This window comes from Pelodiscus sinensis, chromosome 15, assembly GCF_052426305.1.
Source record: "Pelodiscus sinensis isolate ZL-2025 chromosome 15, ASM5242630v1, whole genome shotgun sequence".
Lineage (NCBI taxonomy): Eukaryota > Metazoa > Chordata > Testudines > Trionychidae > Pelodiscus > Pelodiscus sinensis.
The window spans coordinates 5,832,932-5,847,564 of record NC_143066.1 but is presented as its reverse complement, the minus strand read 5'-3'; the positions used below and the strand labels follow the sequence as shown (position 1 = coordinate 5,847,564).

Sequence of the window (14,633 nt, the reverse complement as noted above, 5' to 3'; positions counted from 1 at the left end):
GCTGTAGCCAGTGCCTGAGAAGGGTCCCGGGAATAGTTTCCAATCATATTGGGGAAGCAAGTCCAGGAGTGGCTAGTCCAGATGTGGCAATCTCCCACTAAGAACTGTCCCAGTTCCACTTTAGTGTTTGGAAGTGACTAAGGTTGTGGGTGAGGGTGGACTGAAGGACAAGGGGCGAGACAGTTAAACTGAAAACAGCAATCGAGGAGAGAGGTGCCATTTAAGAGCCATTGCCCTAGTCAGAAGGGGCTAAGTCCAGGACAACAGCCATTAGTCTCCTATCTCAGCAAAGAGAAGCTGCCAGCAGTCAAGTCCCTGCAGACAGCCCCACTCCGCATGCGAGTGCCTAGCACCGAGTACTATGACTGCACACTCACATCACGTCCCTGACGCTCGCCAGTGTTCATGGGAAGACAGCAAACGAGTACAGCAAAGCCATTTATTTCATTCTCCTGCACCCCCAACTCTCCAGATGCAAAGCCACACACGCATCCCACCTTTCTGCACCCCACGGGGGCTCAGCCTAAGCCACCTGGGAGCCGACACCAGCCAGCTAAGCTTCCACCTTAGCTTCCATGGGTCCCAAAGTAACCTGGGAACACTAGGAGCACTCTTAGACTAGGCCCACTGGAGGCCAGCCACTTCATTTCTGCACATGGCATGGAGCTAGAGCTGGCAGACTTGTCTCTTTTCAATCAGGTTTGTTTACCCATCCCCAAACACAGCTGTGACTGGGTTCACAATACTGCTGCTGGGGGCTAAAAACTCACTGTCTCAATTTAAAAAGGAACATTTCTGTTCATTAAAACAATACCTAAGCTGGGTGTGGGCTGAGCATCCCTGGAAGTTAAAGCATTCTAAGAGTCCTGTAAGCACACAGACCGCGGAGGGGCTGCTAGGAGATCTGGAAAGCTTGCTATTATTTATGGGCCTTACAAAATACAGCGTTCCATTGCCTCAGGCAAATGAATCCCGCCCCACCTGACCAGCGCGGTGGTGGAGTCGAGCGGATGGCCTTTGCAGCCAGTGACAGGAACGTCTCTAGTCTCTTTACCCATTTTAAAGAAGTTGACACAGAACAATCCATCACTCAGCCATAGCCTCAACCGCTGGCTCAGCCTTGGGCTCCGCTGCTGGCTCTGCCACAGACTCATTCATGGGCTCAGCTACCGGCTCAGCTGCAGACTCAGCCTTGGGCTCAGCTACCGGCTTGGCCGCAGGCCCTATCACAGACTCTGCTGCTTGCTTAGCCGCTGGCTCAGCCACTGATACAGCTGGAGGCTGACGTGCAGATGCATTTTCTGGTTTAGCCACTGGTGGATTGGCTGTCGCAGCTACCGTTGCATTGGCCGTTGCAGCGGCCGTCGCAGCGGCTGTCACATTGGCTGGCGCAGCTGCCTTCACGTTGCCAGTCACGGCTGCCGGCTCTTTTTGCTTCTGGGTGGCAGCCACAGCCTCTACCAGCTTCTCTTCAGGAACCATATTCAAGACCTTCAGGGCAAAGAGCAGCTGGAATTTAGCAGTCCCGATGAAGGAGTTCCCCAGGAAGTTCGGCAGCCCACCCATGCGGTCCTTCTGGGTGTACAAGGGAACACGGACCATTCCCATTACCTGCAACAGCACACACAATTGAGCAACACCAAAAGGCACTGTCAGCCCACCCCCGTGCAAGCCCCCCGACCCACATGGGGTGAGCACCAGCTTCCCAGCAGGCCCTGCCTCCCCAGACCATGCACCTCTCCCATTCACCCAGGATGAGCAGAGCCACATCCACCCCCCCCCCCCCGCGCCCCAACTCCCAGCAGGAATACCACACCTCTGCCCATTACTCCAAACCAAGCCTAGGCAACACCCCACATACCCGCCACGTAAGCACCCTGGCCCCAGTCTGCCTCCCCCATCAATCTCCCCCCACATGTGCACCGTACCTTCCCCCCAGCAGACCACCCCTTACCCTGTTTCAGCCCATCCTCTACCATCCCTCAGAATGAGCACCACAGCTTACCATCCCCCCACGTCCCCTACCACTCCCTGCTACCCCCATATCCCAGGTGTACCACCACCTGCCCCAGGGATGACCTACATTCTAGGTCTCTGCTTTGCCCTTCATAGCACTCTGCAAGAATGCTGTAACTCACTTCCAGGTCCCCCTCAACAGGTGCCGCCACCACCCAGGGTCACATTTAGTGCACATGCAGCATCGCTCCTGGCAGATCGCAGCATCCTGCCCAGGATGCACCAAACGTCCTCCACCAGCTGTGTTCTACATCAGGGATATTAGATGACCTGGCACAAGCTCACCAACCCAGTCAGAGTCCCTGTAGCTCCAGATTTCCCAGAAAAACTCATGTCTCTCTGGCTGACTTCTTACCGCTTATGTGCCATCCAATCAGGGCCCAATACCTTGTTGATTAAAGCATTGCAGGGCCACACAAAGATCACAGTTTCAGTCAGACAACACACCCAGCCCTTGCTTGCTGCCCGCCAGACGGAGTGACGAGTTCACCGAACCTTCGGGTCAGAGGCATTCTCTTTGACTATCCCTTTTAGCCCTCCCTACGCTACCATGGCCCTGCCATCTTCCCCAGGGAAGGCCAGGACTTACAACTAACTCAGGACAGCAACGTGGCAGTGCCTAGTACTCGCCAGTCACCACTAGAAGCTGTTAAATGCGGTGCATTCCCCTGCCCAGCTGCAGTGGATAGCAGCCCAGCAGGACTAGTCTGGGAAGCTTCATTCCCCACAGTCTCAGAGCTTCCAGACACTCCCTTGAATACCCCACCTCCAGCCCGTGGTCTCGGGAATGCACCGCGCAGATCTCGATGGTGTGCAGCTCCTCCAGGGTCAGCTGCCTGGCGTAGAAGTGGGCCACCACGCGATGTGGCCCCTCTGTCAGGTGCGAGCACAGATAATCAGCTTCCGTCAGGCGCACACAGCCCAAACCCAAGCCCAGCACCCGATTCAGACCATCCTCCAGGGACCAGTAACGGCGATCCACGAACCCCCCGGGAAAGCCCAGTAGTCCGTCAAATCGCATCTGCATCTGCAATAGAGGCGCATCACATTAATGGGGCACAGTACATAGCCCCAGGGACCCTGTGGGAGAGGAGAGGGTACCCCCAGCCAAGAGCTGGACACCCACCACACAGGAAACCTCTCCAAGACAAAGGGGTCAAAACAAGCAAGGCACAAGACAGTCTGTACCCTAATCAGAGAGGTCTGAAGCTTCACTGTACCCCTCTTCCATACCCCATTAGCTTCAGCACAATCTTAGCTTCTTTTTCTTTACAAAGGCAATTAAAAAAACCTAGAACATGACCCCATTCAAAACTGACCCAATTTTTGCACCTGGGTGGTATGAACTCACTAGGAAATAAGTGCAGTCCACTGCAATCATTTTTATCAGAAAATCCTGCTGCCCTTAGTATTTGAACAGTCTGATACCATCAGTTTTGCCAACCCCCTCTAGTTTTTGCCTAGTGGTACCGCCTGGAAGCCCAGACCTACTTCTCTGCAGGATGAAGCTGAGCCTCAAGTTGGTTGCCTTCTGGAGAGAGACCCATAGAATGAGTATACAGCAGTGGGAAATGCTGATACCTCAATACCATGCCATATGGAGAACCCATCAGACTGTTGGAGGGTGGTGACTTGCAAGCAGTCTTGACAAGTGCACCGGACACACAGCAGCTAAGCACCAAGCCTACCAACCAGAGATGCACAGAAAAGACAGCCACTGGTGAGTTCAAGGGGGAATGTTTAGTCCCCTCCCGCTCCTAACTAGTCTCTAGGAGTCAGTGTCAGGTTCAGAGCTGCATGTTTTGGATTCGCCTCAGCTAGTGGATGGCTGAAAAATCTGAAGCTCCATCCTCTCGCCTCCTGGAAAGATTTTTTCCTGCTGCTCTGCCCCTCCCTTATATTTGGACGTGCACCCTTCCCAGTGATTAGCTCCAGGCTCTGCTCAGCTCTCTCTCAAGGTGCAGCAGAATGAAACAGACGCAACTCGTCACTTTAACACACACCCCAACCTACAGGGCAGTGTAGAGCAGCAACAAACCTGCCAGTCTTGTTCAGCACAGCCCTGTAGGACCAGGGAGACAATGGAACACCCCATCTTCAAACTCAGGCAGAATTGTGGAGGTCCATGTTATGAAGCCTGCCTCAAAGCCATAAGGGCTGGAAGCAACATGCATGTAACTATACACAGACAGACAGACACACACACACACACACACCCCACGCCCTCTTGCTATGGGCTAAAGGGTCTCTTCTGCAGCAGCTGCCAGCAAAGAATCCACTGGCCCAGGGTGACCCTCCTAAGTGCACAACATGAGCTGGGAGAACTAGTGGTGTGCACGGGACGGGGCCTAGCTCCTGCGGGTAGCTCATGGCCTGCTAGGGTGGCCTGGCAGGTAGACGTAGCAGAGCTGTGCCTGGACAGCGGCAGGCAGCCGCCGCAGTGAGTTAGTGCAGCGGCAGGGGAAGACTCCAGGCTCAGCCCTAGGTGGGGGTCCCAGCTCTCCAGCCCACCGAGGAGACCCACGGCCTTCCCGCACCCCCAAGGCCCGCTCCCCACCCCAGACCCCAGCCACCACCCGGCCCCGCCCCAATCCCGATCTCTGGCCCGTCCCCCAGCCTAGGCCTCAATCACCCCCCGCCCAACCAGACCCGCCCCCAGGCCCCGCCCCTGCCCGAATCCCCCGCCCCCTCCCCGAGGCCCGCGCGCGCCCCCGCCCCCTCCCCGAGGCCCGCGCGCGCCCCCGCCCCCCTCCCCGAGGCCCGCTCCGAGGCCCGCGCGCGCCCCCGCCCCCCTCCCCGAGGCCCGCCCCGAGGCCCGCGCGCCCCCCCCCCCCGAGGCCCCCCCCCCCCGAGGCCCCCCCCGCTGACCAGCACGGCGTAGCGCAGCGGGATGCGGCCGAAGAGCATGCCCGGGTTGGGCGCGTACAACATGGCGTGGCACGAGTGGCTCCAGCCGGGCCCGAGCCGCATGGCCTCGTAGCGGCTCAGCGGCTTCAGCTCGGTCACGCCCGGCACCGAGAGCGGGGGGAACAGCCCCGCCGCGCCCGCGGTCCCCGTCAGCGCCGCCATCGCCACACCGAGCCGCCACCACAGAGAGGCCGCCCCCCCGCCGCGTGCGCTGACCTATCGCCGCGCTGCCGGGGCGGGCCGCGCCTGCAACAGCCAATCGCCGCGCCCGCTGGCCGCGTCCCGCCAATCGCAGCACGGCGTGTGACACCAATGCAACCGCCCGCACCCAATCCGCCAACTCCAACCCCGGGGGGCGGGCACGGTGCGCCATCGCCGTCGCCCAATCGGATCAAAGCTCTGGGTAGCGAGGCGCGGCCGCAAGGCATGCTGGGAAGGGATCTGCGGAGGCTCAGTGTCCCCTAGCGAGCGGGCCCGGGATGGCAGGGGCTCTTCCTTCCCTGACCGCGGGTGGGGTGGGCAGAGAGCAGAAGGGGCGGGGCTCCCTCGCTCCGCCCCCCTCGCGCCCAAAGGCCGTTACTAACCGTCGCGATTGGCGGCTGGGAGCGAGAGGCGGGGCTGTGAGGAAAGCAGCCAATCAGAAGGGGTGTTTGCTTCATAATGGCAGGAGCCTCGCTCCCTGCTGGGCCAGCCACGTGTCCCCGGATCAGCTGGCGCGTTGTCTCCCCTTGGGGCTGGGGAAGGAGCCTGCTCTGCCCACGCTGAGATGAGGCTCCTGCCGCCTGCCCAGGGAGGCGCTGGCCGCGGGGCAGGGTGCTGCAGTGACGCCCTCCCCTGACAGCCCCGGGGCCACTCGCAGGATGTGACCAGCCGCCGGCACCTGCTGCCAAGGCTTTGGGCTTCCTGGGAAGGGATGACGCAAGGTCACCACGGGCCCTCTGATCAGGAATGTGAGGCTGTACTTGGAGGGCACCCCCGGGGTGAAGGTGGGCCTGTCCCAGGCACCCCCCGGCTGTCGGTCTGAGGAAAGTGGCAGCCCCCTTCCAGGTGCGAAGCCGTCTAAAAGCAGCAAACCGACCCACGCTGGAGCCCACGGAGTCCAAGCTACCCCAGCAGTTCCCGGAGAGGGGAGAGGGCAGTGGTCTCTGGGAAGGGAGTCTGGCTCCGGGGCTCCTCCTGTCCCAAGGCCCCGGGCTGAGAGGCCTGTGTTCCAAATAAAAGGATGATCCCTCTGGTTCAGGTGATGCAGGCAGCAGAGGCTCTTCAGCCACCCTGGTCAAGGAGCTCTGCTCTCTGAGTGCCACCCTGCAGGGGTCTTGGATCATCCCTTCTAAAGGGCCACCCCTTGGCAAGTTTGATAGGCTTCCCTGCTGTGCCAGGTTGGAACTGAGTGTGCCCCGTACAGCTCTGTAACCCCACCCTGTCCCACCCCCAGGCTAGCAGCTCCCAGGCAGCTGGCACCCAGAGCATTCCTGCGGCTGGTTGGGTGGCCAGGAAGATCCCTTTCTTTTCTCCCTCCCCCCAGGTAGGAGCAGAAGCACTTTCCTCACCCTCTCCACCTCCCAAGCGGGGGAGTGTTCTTAGGCACTGAAGCTGTCCCCATTGAAAAGGGCCTCCCTGGGCCTACCAAAGCCAGGAATGAAACAGGGACCTCTAGGCAGTCACTCTACATTTTCCAGAGGACCCTGGAGTGCTGGACTTTGGCTTTTTCTCTCAGGGGAAGGGCCTGGGAGCCATGAAGATTCAGTGCAAAACGTGCTTGAGCCCTTCTCAGAAGTGCTGTGCAGTGCAGGTTCTGCCAGCAGCTCTCACACCCAGAATCAGAGCCTGGGATCCACAGCCGCTGCTTCCCGGAATGCTGGAGAGGAATGTGAGACCCACGCGCTGCAGGTATTTCAGAACTGGGCAGATGCGCTCCCCAGGAATTTACCATCCCCCTTCTCCACAGGCCAGCATGTCTCCCGAGACCAGCACGGCCTGGGCAAGCCCCGTGAGTCTGGATTTCTGAACACAGGAAATGCCTTTATGTTTGCAAGCTCTTTTGGGGCCCCCCCAGTCTGTGCCTTGTACAGAGGGATTGGTCGGCTAATCACCTGGATGCAGGTGCTGGATTCTGCACAGAGCTCTCTCCAGTCATGGCTCTTTGCCTCCCACTCAGACCTGGATCTTATTCACCCCAAACCCCCAGTGCAATCTGACCTCGGCCCCCTGTAACTTGGATGTTCAGAGGTGTCTGCCAGCCTGTAGGGCAACGGAGGGGGTGGCATGTTAACAGGCGGCAGCAATCAGAGCATTGTGTTGGCACATGGGTGAGAGGACATACACCCCACTGCTCCTGTGCATGGAATTAATTTGTGGCTGCAGAAAGAGCCCCAAGATGCTGTGGCAAAGCTTTGGCATGAGAAATTATTGAGGATCCCTAACTTCTGAGCAGACTGAGTGCCACCCTCCAGGCATCATTGGCCAGAAGGCACCAGGGACGCCAGACACCAGCAGCCAATGAGACGCCCAGGATCTGTTTAAAGGGCTGTTCTCCCGCCCCCTTCCAACCCTACAAAAGGTGACACGCAGGTGCCCCCAGCAATCTCCCTGCCAGGCCAGCTGGGTGGATGGGGCTGTAACAGGAGGTGCGGCTGTGTCTGCACCAATCCAATTCAGACAGGTGCCCCCAAGGGACACCCCCCCAGCTCTGCAACAGGTAAGAGCTCTGCTGTCCCTGCCAAGCGCCTCGCTGTCTTCCCTGCCTGCCCCTCGCCGCGCCGTCCCAGGACGAATCCCCCGCAGTTCAACACTGCGCTTGGCACGTGTGAGGAACGGAGGCCCCCTCGGACAGCGCTCTCCCTGCGTGGGCACGGCGCCAAGAGGCTGCTGTTCCCAGCGCCGGGTTAAGCCTGAACGTGGCTCCTTGCCTGACTGGCCCCTGCGGGCTGGTGAGTGCTCACCAAGGGGGCTGGCTCTGTCAGGAGCTGTGGGTCTGATCGGACCCACAGGCGTCAGTGCCTCCAACCTCACTGCATTGTGTTCATTCGTGGGTGGAGGCAGGCGGGGTCTCTCGGATGTTAGGCACTGCGGTGGCTTCATCCCTTTGGGGTGGGGGGGGGAGATTACCTTTGGTACAGGGTCTGTGGCTTGGCTGGGAATGCTCGTCTCCAGTGCTAGCTCTGCCAGCGTCTTGCTGGTGGCCTGCAGAGACTAGCTCTGTGCCTCAGTTTCCCCATGAAAGGCTATGCTTGGCCTTGGGCTGCCCCCCACCCGCCAGGGCAACAATAATCCCTTACTGCAGTGGGTCTGGCTGTATCAGGCTCAGCATCGAATGCCCCAGATTGGCTCCGAGCCGCCAGGCTGCTGTGAGGATGCTGAGTGGCCCAGGAGCTGTTGAGCGAGAGGGGACTTTTTGAGCTGCCCCATCCCACCAGGCGGCTACCGATGGGTCTGGTTGCCCAGGCTCTCTGCCCCACATGTGGCTGCTGTTCCATTCTCAAGCCCAGGCGTCCCGAGCCACCCGCCCCGGTGCCAGTGTGTTCCCTGGGTGCTGGGCAGCGCGCCTGGGCTGTCGGCGCACCACCATAATGAGCAGCACCAGCACCACCTGGCCACTGCAGTAACCAGAGAAGGCCTCCCTGGAGGCCTCCTCAGCACTTTTGTTTTCGGTGTGACAGGTCCCCAGCAAGCCCGGCAGAGCTAGGTGCCAGCGTCACTCATCTCACAGCCGGTGGGTCCTGGCAGGTTGGCAGGCGCTTGGCCTTTGGCTCCGTGCTGGCTGCCTGGCTCCATCCAGCACCCATGGGGCAGGAAGCAGGAGATGCCAGGCCCTGTGCTCAGTGGGAACGTGCTCTGTGCTGCCTCAGTTTCCCATGTGTAACTGCAGATGGTGACACCGGGTTGGAAGGTGCTTTGTGGTCCCCGCTGGCAGGTGCCACAAATACGCCTGTCATTCATGCTGGACCCTTCTCCAGCAAGCTCGGGGGGCTGCAGGGCCTGTATTCCCCTGAACACCCCCACTCCACCTAGGTGCGTGCGGGCAGAGCTGTGCTGCCCCAGTGGTCCGTTCGGGCTGGTGCTGGGTCACAAATCCCGTTCGTGCTGGCTGCGGGGATCATGCGATGTTGCTGTACGAGTGAAGGGCAGCAGGACTGTGCTTCACCCAGGCTGATGCAGGGAGCTAAGTGGGGGTTTCAGAGGCCAGTGGGGAGGAATTTGTCCTGGGAGGTGTTGGTGCTGCCTCATTGTTCCAGGCCCCCTTTGGCCTGCTCATCCCTGCTGTTTGAAGACAGCGGATTAGGCGTCCCTGGGGTGTGACCACTAGAGCTGGAACTGAGCGGCTGGTGCCTGCAGGGGAAACTGCCCAGCCTGCAGCAGGGAGGTGCCCTGCTGAGAGGCAGGTCCCAGTAGGCACCAGGGAGGCGAGCAGTAGCTCTAGGAATGGGTGAAGGCGCCTCTGAACTCCAGCTCTCCACCTGCTGAGGGCAGCAGCTGTGGATGAGGTGTGGGGGCATTACAGGGACCTGCACAGTACCAGGCACGAGAGGGAGGCGCAGGGCCTTGCCTGTTCTCCAGGGCAGGAGGCAGCGGGGGTGGGGGGCTACGGCTGATGTTTCTGCCCTGCCCCGCCCCGCAGTGGGAGTCCCCGGAGGATGCCCGTCCTCGCCTCGCCCGACATCACTGCCCGCTTCAAGGAGAAGTGGCTGCTGCTGCCCCCAGAGGACCAAGGCAATGAGGGCGGGACCACGCCCCTGGACGACAGCCTCACCAGCCTGCAGTGGCTGCAAGACTTCTCCATCGTCACGGTTGATCCGGAGAGGCCACCCGCCCCCAGCCACCCTCTCCACCAGCAGCTCTTCCCAGAGGCCGAGGCCCCGGCCAGCCCACCAGCAGGAGACACCGCAGCCACTGGGATGCCCCTGAGCCTGGGCAAACCCACCTCCGCCGCCACCTCGCCTGGCACCAGCTACCCGCCTGGCCTTGGCACCGCCGAGCAGATCGATTACAGGAGCAACCCTGGGGTGAAGCCCCCTTACTCCTACGCCACCCTCATCTGCATGGCTCTGCAGGCCAGCCAGCAGGCCAAGGTCACCTTGTCAGCCATCTACAGCTGGATTGCGGAGAACTTCTGCTACTACCGGCACGCCGAGCCCAGCTGGCAGGTGAGTCGGCCGCCTGAATAATTAACCACCCTGTGGAGGCGACGGACAATGGAGGCCTGTGTCTGTCACCGCGAGGGCCGGGGTGCCGCAGGCTGATAAACGAGCCGCGGTATTTGATTCCTTCGGCCTCACTCGCCCCCCACGGAGGATGCAGGGGTTGGAGGGGGATGCGCAGGGCCCGTTTTCTCTTTCTCTGAGCAGCTGCTCCTCCACCAGGTGGGGCTGTCTGTGCCCTTGGGGGGCAGGGCTGCCTCAGCCCCCCGCAAGCTGATGGGGATCTTCACTGCGCTTGGCCTGCAGCTGCTTGTCGGGGCAGGACAGGGCACAGTATCTGGGCCTGGAGGCAGAGGGACACCCTGCCCGGTGGAGGGCGCTTCAGCTCCAGGCCGGCCCCCGAAGCAAAGGGATGTGGTGTGGAAAGGCCATAGGGCGTTCCCTGCTTGGGGCACCAGGATCAGACCCAGGCAGGCAACCTGTGTTGGTCGCCCTCTGGGAGCATTTCACCCCGGGCAGGAGGGCTGCAGAGGGACTTAGCTAAGACTGAAGTGGAGATTCTGCCTGTGCATGAGGCCTTCCCCTGGCCTGTAGCACCAGGATCTCCTGTCCCCAGCCCCAAGCCCCGGACGTAGTGACTCACACGTGTTGTGCTGCCGTGCGGGGGATGGGGCTGAGAGTCAGGCGGCCTGGCTGGTCCCACGTCCCAGAGGAATCACTTAGGCCCAGATCCACAAAGATCTTGAGGTACCTAACTCCCACGATCCTTAACATCCTGTGCCTCAGTTTCCCCCTCTTCCACTGAGGTTAGTGCTGCGCAGCATGTGTCACACGCTGGCTCTCTAGGCACTGGGGAGGGGGGCACTGCTGGCCCCGCCCTGCCGCTGTGTCCTTCATGGGCCTGTCCCTCCTTATCTTGGCTGCAGAACTCCATCCGGCACAACCTGTCCTTGAACAAATGCTTCCGGAAGGTGCCGCGGCAGAAGGACGAGCCGGGCAAGGGGGGCTTCTGGCAGATCGACCCGCAGTACGCCCACATGTTCGTCAACGGCGTCTTCAAGCGGCGACGCGCCCCCGCGGTGCCGCCCGGCCCGGCCCGCCAGCGCCCCAGCGTGCCCGCCCTGGAGGCTGCCCCCAGGGGCCTCTTGCCCCCTCTGCCCTGCCTGGGGAATGGGCAGCCAGGCCCCTCCCCTCACCACGCCACCTGCCCCCCTCCGCACCCGCAGGGCCAAGGCTGCCTGCTGCTGGATGATGCCCCCAGCCCACCCAAGCAGCCTCTGCCGAAGCCGGGCCACGCGGCAGCCGGAACTGCCCTGTCCCCCCTGCTGCCCGCCAGCAGCCGACCCACAGAGGCCCCGCGGGGCGGGTTCGACTGGGCCGACGCCTTCGACGACGTCCTCCAGGGAAGCAGCAGCAATTTCGAGGACCTGGATATTAACACGGCGCTCAGCTCGCTGGCCACGGAGGCGGACCTCGCCGCCCAGCCCCCTGGCAGGTACCTCCCTCCTCCTGCCACGTGGGGCTCGCCGGCGACCGATCAGCCCAGCCCTGCTCCGCACTGGGAGGATTTCGCCCCCTTCGCCGAGGCCCCACAGCAGGCCTGGGAGGAGCAGAGGGCCGAGGCGCTGGCCAGTCCCTGGGGCTTTGAGCCGGGCTTCAACCTCTGTGATGGCTTCCTCAGCGAGACGCAGCCCTGGGCCAAGGCCGACGCCTTCCTGTGATCCCCTCCCTCCCCTGGCGCCCGTGGGCTGCAGCGCCGGGAGTCCTGGCCCCCGACACTCGCTCTTCTCTGACTGCCCCTCGCCTGGGGGGCGCACCGCCCCCCGCCCCTCTCCCGGCCCCCGCAGGAAGGCAGGCCCTGCCCAGCACTCCTGTCCTTCCAGCCCCAGGCCTTGCCCATGCAAGGGGGGGTCGCATTGAGCGCTGCCCCTCCCCTGACCAGCTGTCACGCCTCAGGCCGACGACTCGGCCGTGCAGTGACCGTCACAGGGCAGGCTGGGCCCTGCCCCCAAGCCCAGCGTGGCCCCAGTGTCAAAGGCCAAGGGGCAGGAGCTGTGGGATGGGGCCACAGGGAGTCTCTTGAGGGAGCTGCTGTGAATCGCTTGGGGCCTCAGACACGCCAGGCGGGCCTAGGGCAGGAGGAGAGAGACGGCACCAGCATCCTCGGGCTGAGGGGCCTCGCTGGGCATTGCCCCAGCCTGGGCAGGGTGAGAGGCTAGGCGGGAGCAGCCGGTGCCATGGCACGAGCCCGTCGGCAGGGCCTGGGAGACGCCAGCCGCAGGGGCCTGGATGTGGGCTGGCGTAGGAGGCGCCTGGTTCTGCAGCAGGGCGGGGAGCCCCAGAAGAGCCACCAGCTGTGGGGAGGCCCTGACAGCTGCCTGGCGTATTAGCCACATGTGAACCATGTGGGCCCAGGAGAACACCTGCCTCCCCCACCCTCTCCCCTGCACCTGCCTCAGTGGGGCCACCCACTGGCATCCAAAGAGGCTGCTCCCAGCTTAGCTTTCTCAGGCACCCACAGCCAGCCTGCCCCCTCAGGCCGGGAAAGGCCAGAGCCACACCTTGGAGGCAACTCCGGCTCTTGCTGCTGCGGGTCCCCTCTCCACCTGCTGAGCCGGTCACAGGCCGGGAAGGGGGCAGGGTGCTCACAGGTGACCCAGGGGTGGGGGCGGGGGGGTGTCTGAGGGCTTGGCCCTGCTGGTGCCAGCTCCTGGGGCTTACCCCGGACCTGCCTGCCATGAGGCCACAGCAGGGGCTGGTCCCACCTAGTAGCTGCTGTGGGACCCATCAGGGCCCTGTGGGGGAGGTGTGAACTGGGCTCTGCGCTGTTGTAGCCTTAGATCAGCAATGGCATTAAGAGGAAACAGAAGCCGTGGGGGGAGGGTGCTGTATGGGGGAGGGGGTGTCCCCTGCAGGGATTCAACTGGCAGCCCAGCTCTGCAGGGCCAAGCCACAGCAGCCTTGGAGAGAAAACAAAGCACAAACTCTCACAGGGCCGTCGGCATCCATGTGGGTCAGAGCCTGTGCACCTGGAGGGCACATGAGCCTGGCTGGGGTACACTGCTCTAGCCTGAGTGCCCTGGGTGTGCAGTGCCCTGGCAGCCTGGCTGCAGTTGTGCCCACACACATATACGCCTGTCAGGGGAATCTGACTTACACGTCCCACTTGCACCCGCGGCCCCCGCCCTTCCCCGGCCTCGGAGCCTCTTCCCCCCCGACAGTCGTACAAAGGGCCGCTGATGTCACGGTGATGAATAACCCAACAGCAGCCCAGTGCACGAAGCAGCCTGTGTCCCCGCTGCCACCTGCCCTGCGCTGCCCACAAGCGGGGCCGGCAGGCTGTGCGGCACGGAGGCTCCGGGGAGAAGCCGCACTCTGACGCCCCTGGTGCACATGGTGGTTGGCTTGGATTCTCTCGGGCTTTGGGTTGAGAATTTTTATTGTAAAAGAGAAAAACGAATAAAAATCCGCTCCTCCGACAGTGTGGTGCTCCGTTCTGGGGCGCCCCCAGCGGCGTGGCTGGGCAGGGTGGAAGAGGGAGGGCAGGCGAGTGGGGTGATTCCCGCTGGGCCGGCTCACACAGGCAATGCAGGGCTCCCGCACAGAGTTCCCTCCTTCCAGGGGTGAATGCGCCAGGAGAATTGCCCAGGGCTGCCAGGCCTCGCTCTGCCGGAACCATCTGGGTAGCAGTTGGGCCCCGCACTGCCCCACTCACTTCACTTCTGCCCGGCCCTCTCCATCGCTCAGCCCCTTTCCTCCCCACCCAGCCCAGCCGAGCCAGGCCTAGCCAGGTGGATGCTGGCTCCCCATGGTCGCCCAGCCCCCCCTCGTCTCTGTAGCACTAGGCTGGGCCCTTCAAGCAGAGCTGAGCTGCTGCTCCAGCACAGGGCCCGAGTGGCCCCACTCCTGCCCCCCCCCCCCCCAGCCTTCCCACTGCCGGCCCCTCACAGGCCCTGCATCCCTCCTGCCTGCACAGCATGGGCCTCTCCAACCTGCTGCGGGCGTCAGTCCTGCCTGGAGCCAGGCAGGCAGGTGCGAGTGCCAGGCCCTGGGGTCCTCATCGAACTTGCCAGGGCACTTGCCCCTTCGGTACAAGGGGGAAAGCCGCTGTCCATTTGCAACCCAGCCAGGTGTCTTGTTGGGGCCCTGCCCTGCACCCTTGTCCCCTGCCCCCAGCTCTCTAGGGAGCCGTGGCCAGCAAGGGGCATGCTGCAGGGGAAGGGCTTGTCACTGCCCAGGCCAGTGTGGGGCCCAAGGCCTGTCACCGTCCCAAGGTTTTGCTAGGGTCAGCGCCACAGCACAGGGCAGCTGGGAGCAGGCAGCGGGTTCCGGGGGCCTGGCCCTTTTCTCCATCTCAAGCCATTCCTGGCTGAGGGAAAAGATGCAGAGCACCCGCCGTGTGGGGCGTCAGGCTGAAATCTGGCTGGGGCCGCCTCAGCCCAGTGTGCGCTGCCCTCCCAGAGCAAAGGCTGTGGGGCGGGGGGGGGGGCATGTCCTGGTATGTGTGAGCGCCTCGTCTCTGGCCCCGCACAGCCGCGCACACGTCTGCCGTGGGGCTGTGCGCTGGCAAAG

The 14,633-nt window shown here is 62.5% G+C and overlaps 2 protein-coding genes across 4 annotated transcripts; one reads left to right on the top strand and one right to left on the bottom strand.

The window, feature by feature from the left end:
- Positions 1–425: 425 nt before the first annotated feature.
- NUDT16L1 (nudix hydrolase 16 like 1) lies at positions 426–5,132 on the bottom strand. Of its 2 annotated transcripts, none has more exons than XM_075899127.1 (3): positions 4,885–5,132; positions 2,783–3,043; positions 426–1,611 (listed from the first exon to the last, which is right to left on the bottom strand). In XM_075899127.1, exons 1-3 carry the CDS (start codon positions 5,083–5,085, stop codon positions 1,087–1,089), a joined length of 987 nt encoding a protein of 328 aa, XP_075755242.1. In that variant the 5' UTR covers positions 5,086–5,132; the 3' UTR covers positions 426–1,086. The 2 variants fall into 2 exon arrangements, with proteins under 2 accessions (XP_075755242.1, XP_075755243.1); XM_075899128.2 differs by lacking the exon at positions 4,885–5,132 and adding an exon at positions 4,055–4,580.
- Positions 5,133–6,060: 928 nt separating this feature from the next.
- Positions 6,061–13,540, top strand: LOC102449464 (forkhead box protein J1-B-like). 2 transcript variants are annotated; one of them, XM_075899124.2, is made up of 3 exons: positions 6,061–6,813; positions 9,542–10,067; positions 10,988–13,540. In XM_075899124.2, exons 1-3 carry the CDS (start codon positions 6,659–6,661, stop codon positions 11,780–11,782), a joined length of 1,476 nt encoding a protein of 491 aa, XP_075755239.2. In that variant the 5' UTR covers positions 6,061–6,658; the 3' UTR covers positions 11,783–13,540. The 2 variants fall into 2 exon arrangements, with proteins under 2 accessions (XP_075755239.2, XP_014432724.3); XM_014577238.4 differs by lacking the exon at positions 6,061–6,813 and adding an exon at positions 7,185–7,621.
- The last annotated feature ends 1,093 nt before the right edge of the window (positions 13,541–14,633 follow it).

Excerpts from the sequence above, each read along its gene's own strand:
- LOC102449464 (XM_075899124.2), top strand. The coding sequence starts at position 6,659 with ATGAAGATTCAGTGCAAAACGTGCTTGAGCCCTTCTCAGAAGTGCTGT. Across the intron at positions 6,814-9,541 it reads GTGAGACCCACGCGCTGCAG|TGGGAGTCCCCGGAGGATGC; the intron begins GTATTTCAGAAC and ends CCCGCCCCGCAG. Across the intron at positions 10,068-10,987 it reads ACGCCGAGCCCAGCTGGCAG|AACTCCATCCGGCACAACCT; the intron begins GTGAGTCGGCCG and ends TCTTGGCTGCAG.
- NUDT16L1 (XM_075899127.1), bottom strand. The coding sequence starts at position 5,085 with ATGGCGGCGCTGACGGGGACCGCGGGCGCGGCGGGGCTGTTCCCCCCG. Across the intron at positions 3,044-4,884 it reads CGCTGCGCTACGCCGTGCTG|ATGCAGATGCGATTTGACGG; the intron begins GTCAGCGGGGGG and ends CCTCTATTGCAG. Across the intron at positions 1,612-2,782 it reads CCCGAGACCACGGGCTGGAG|GTAATGGGAATGGTCCGTGT; the intron begins GTGGGGTATTCA and ends GTGCTGTTGCAG.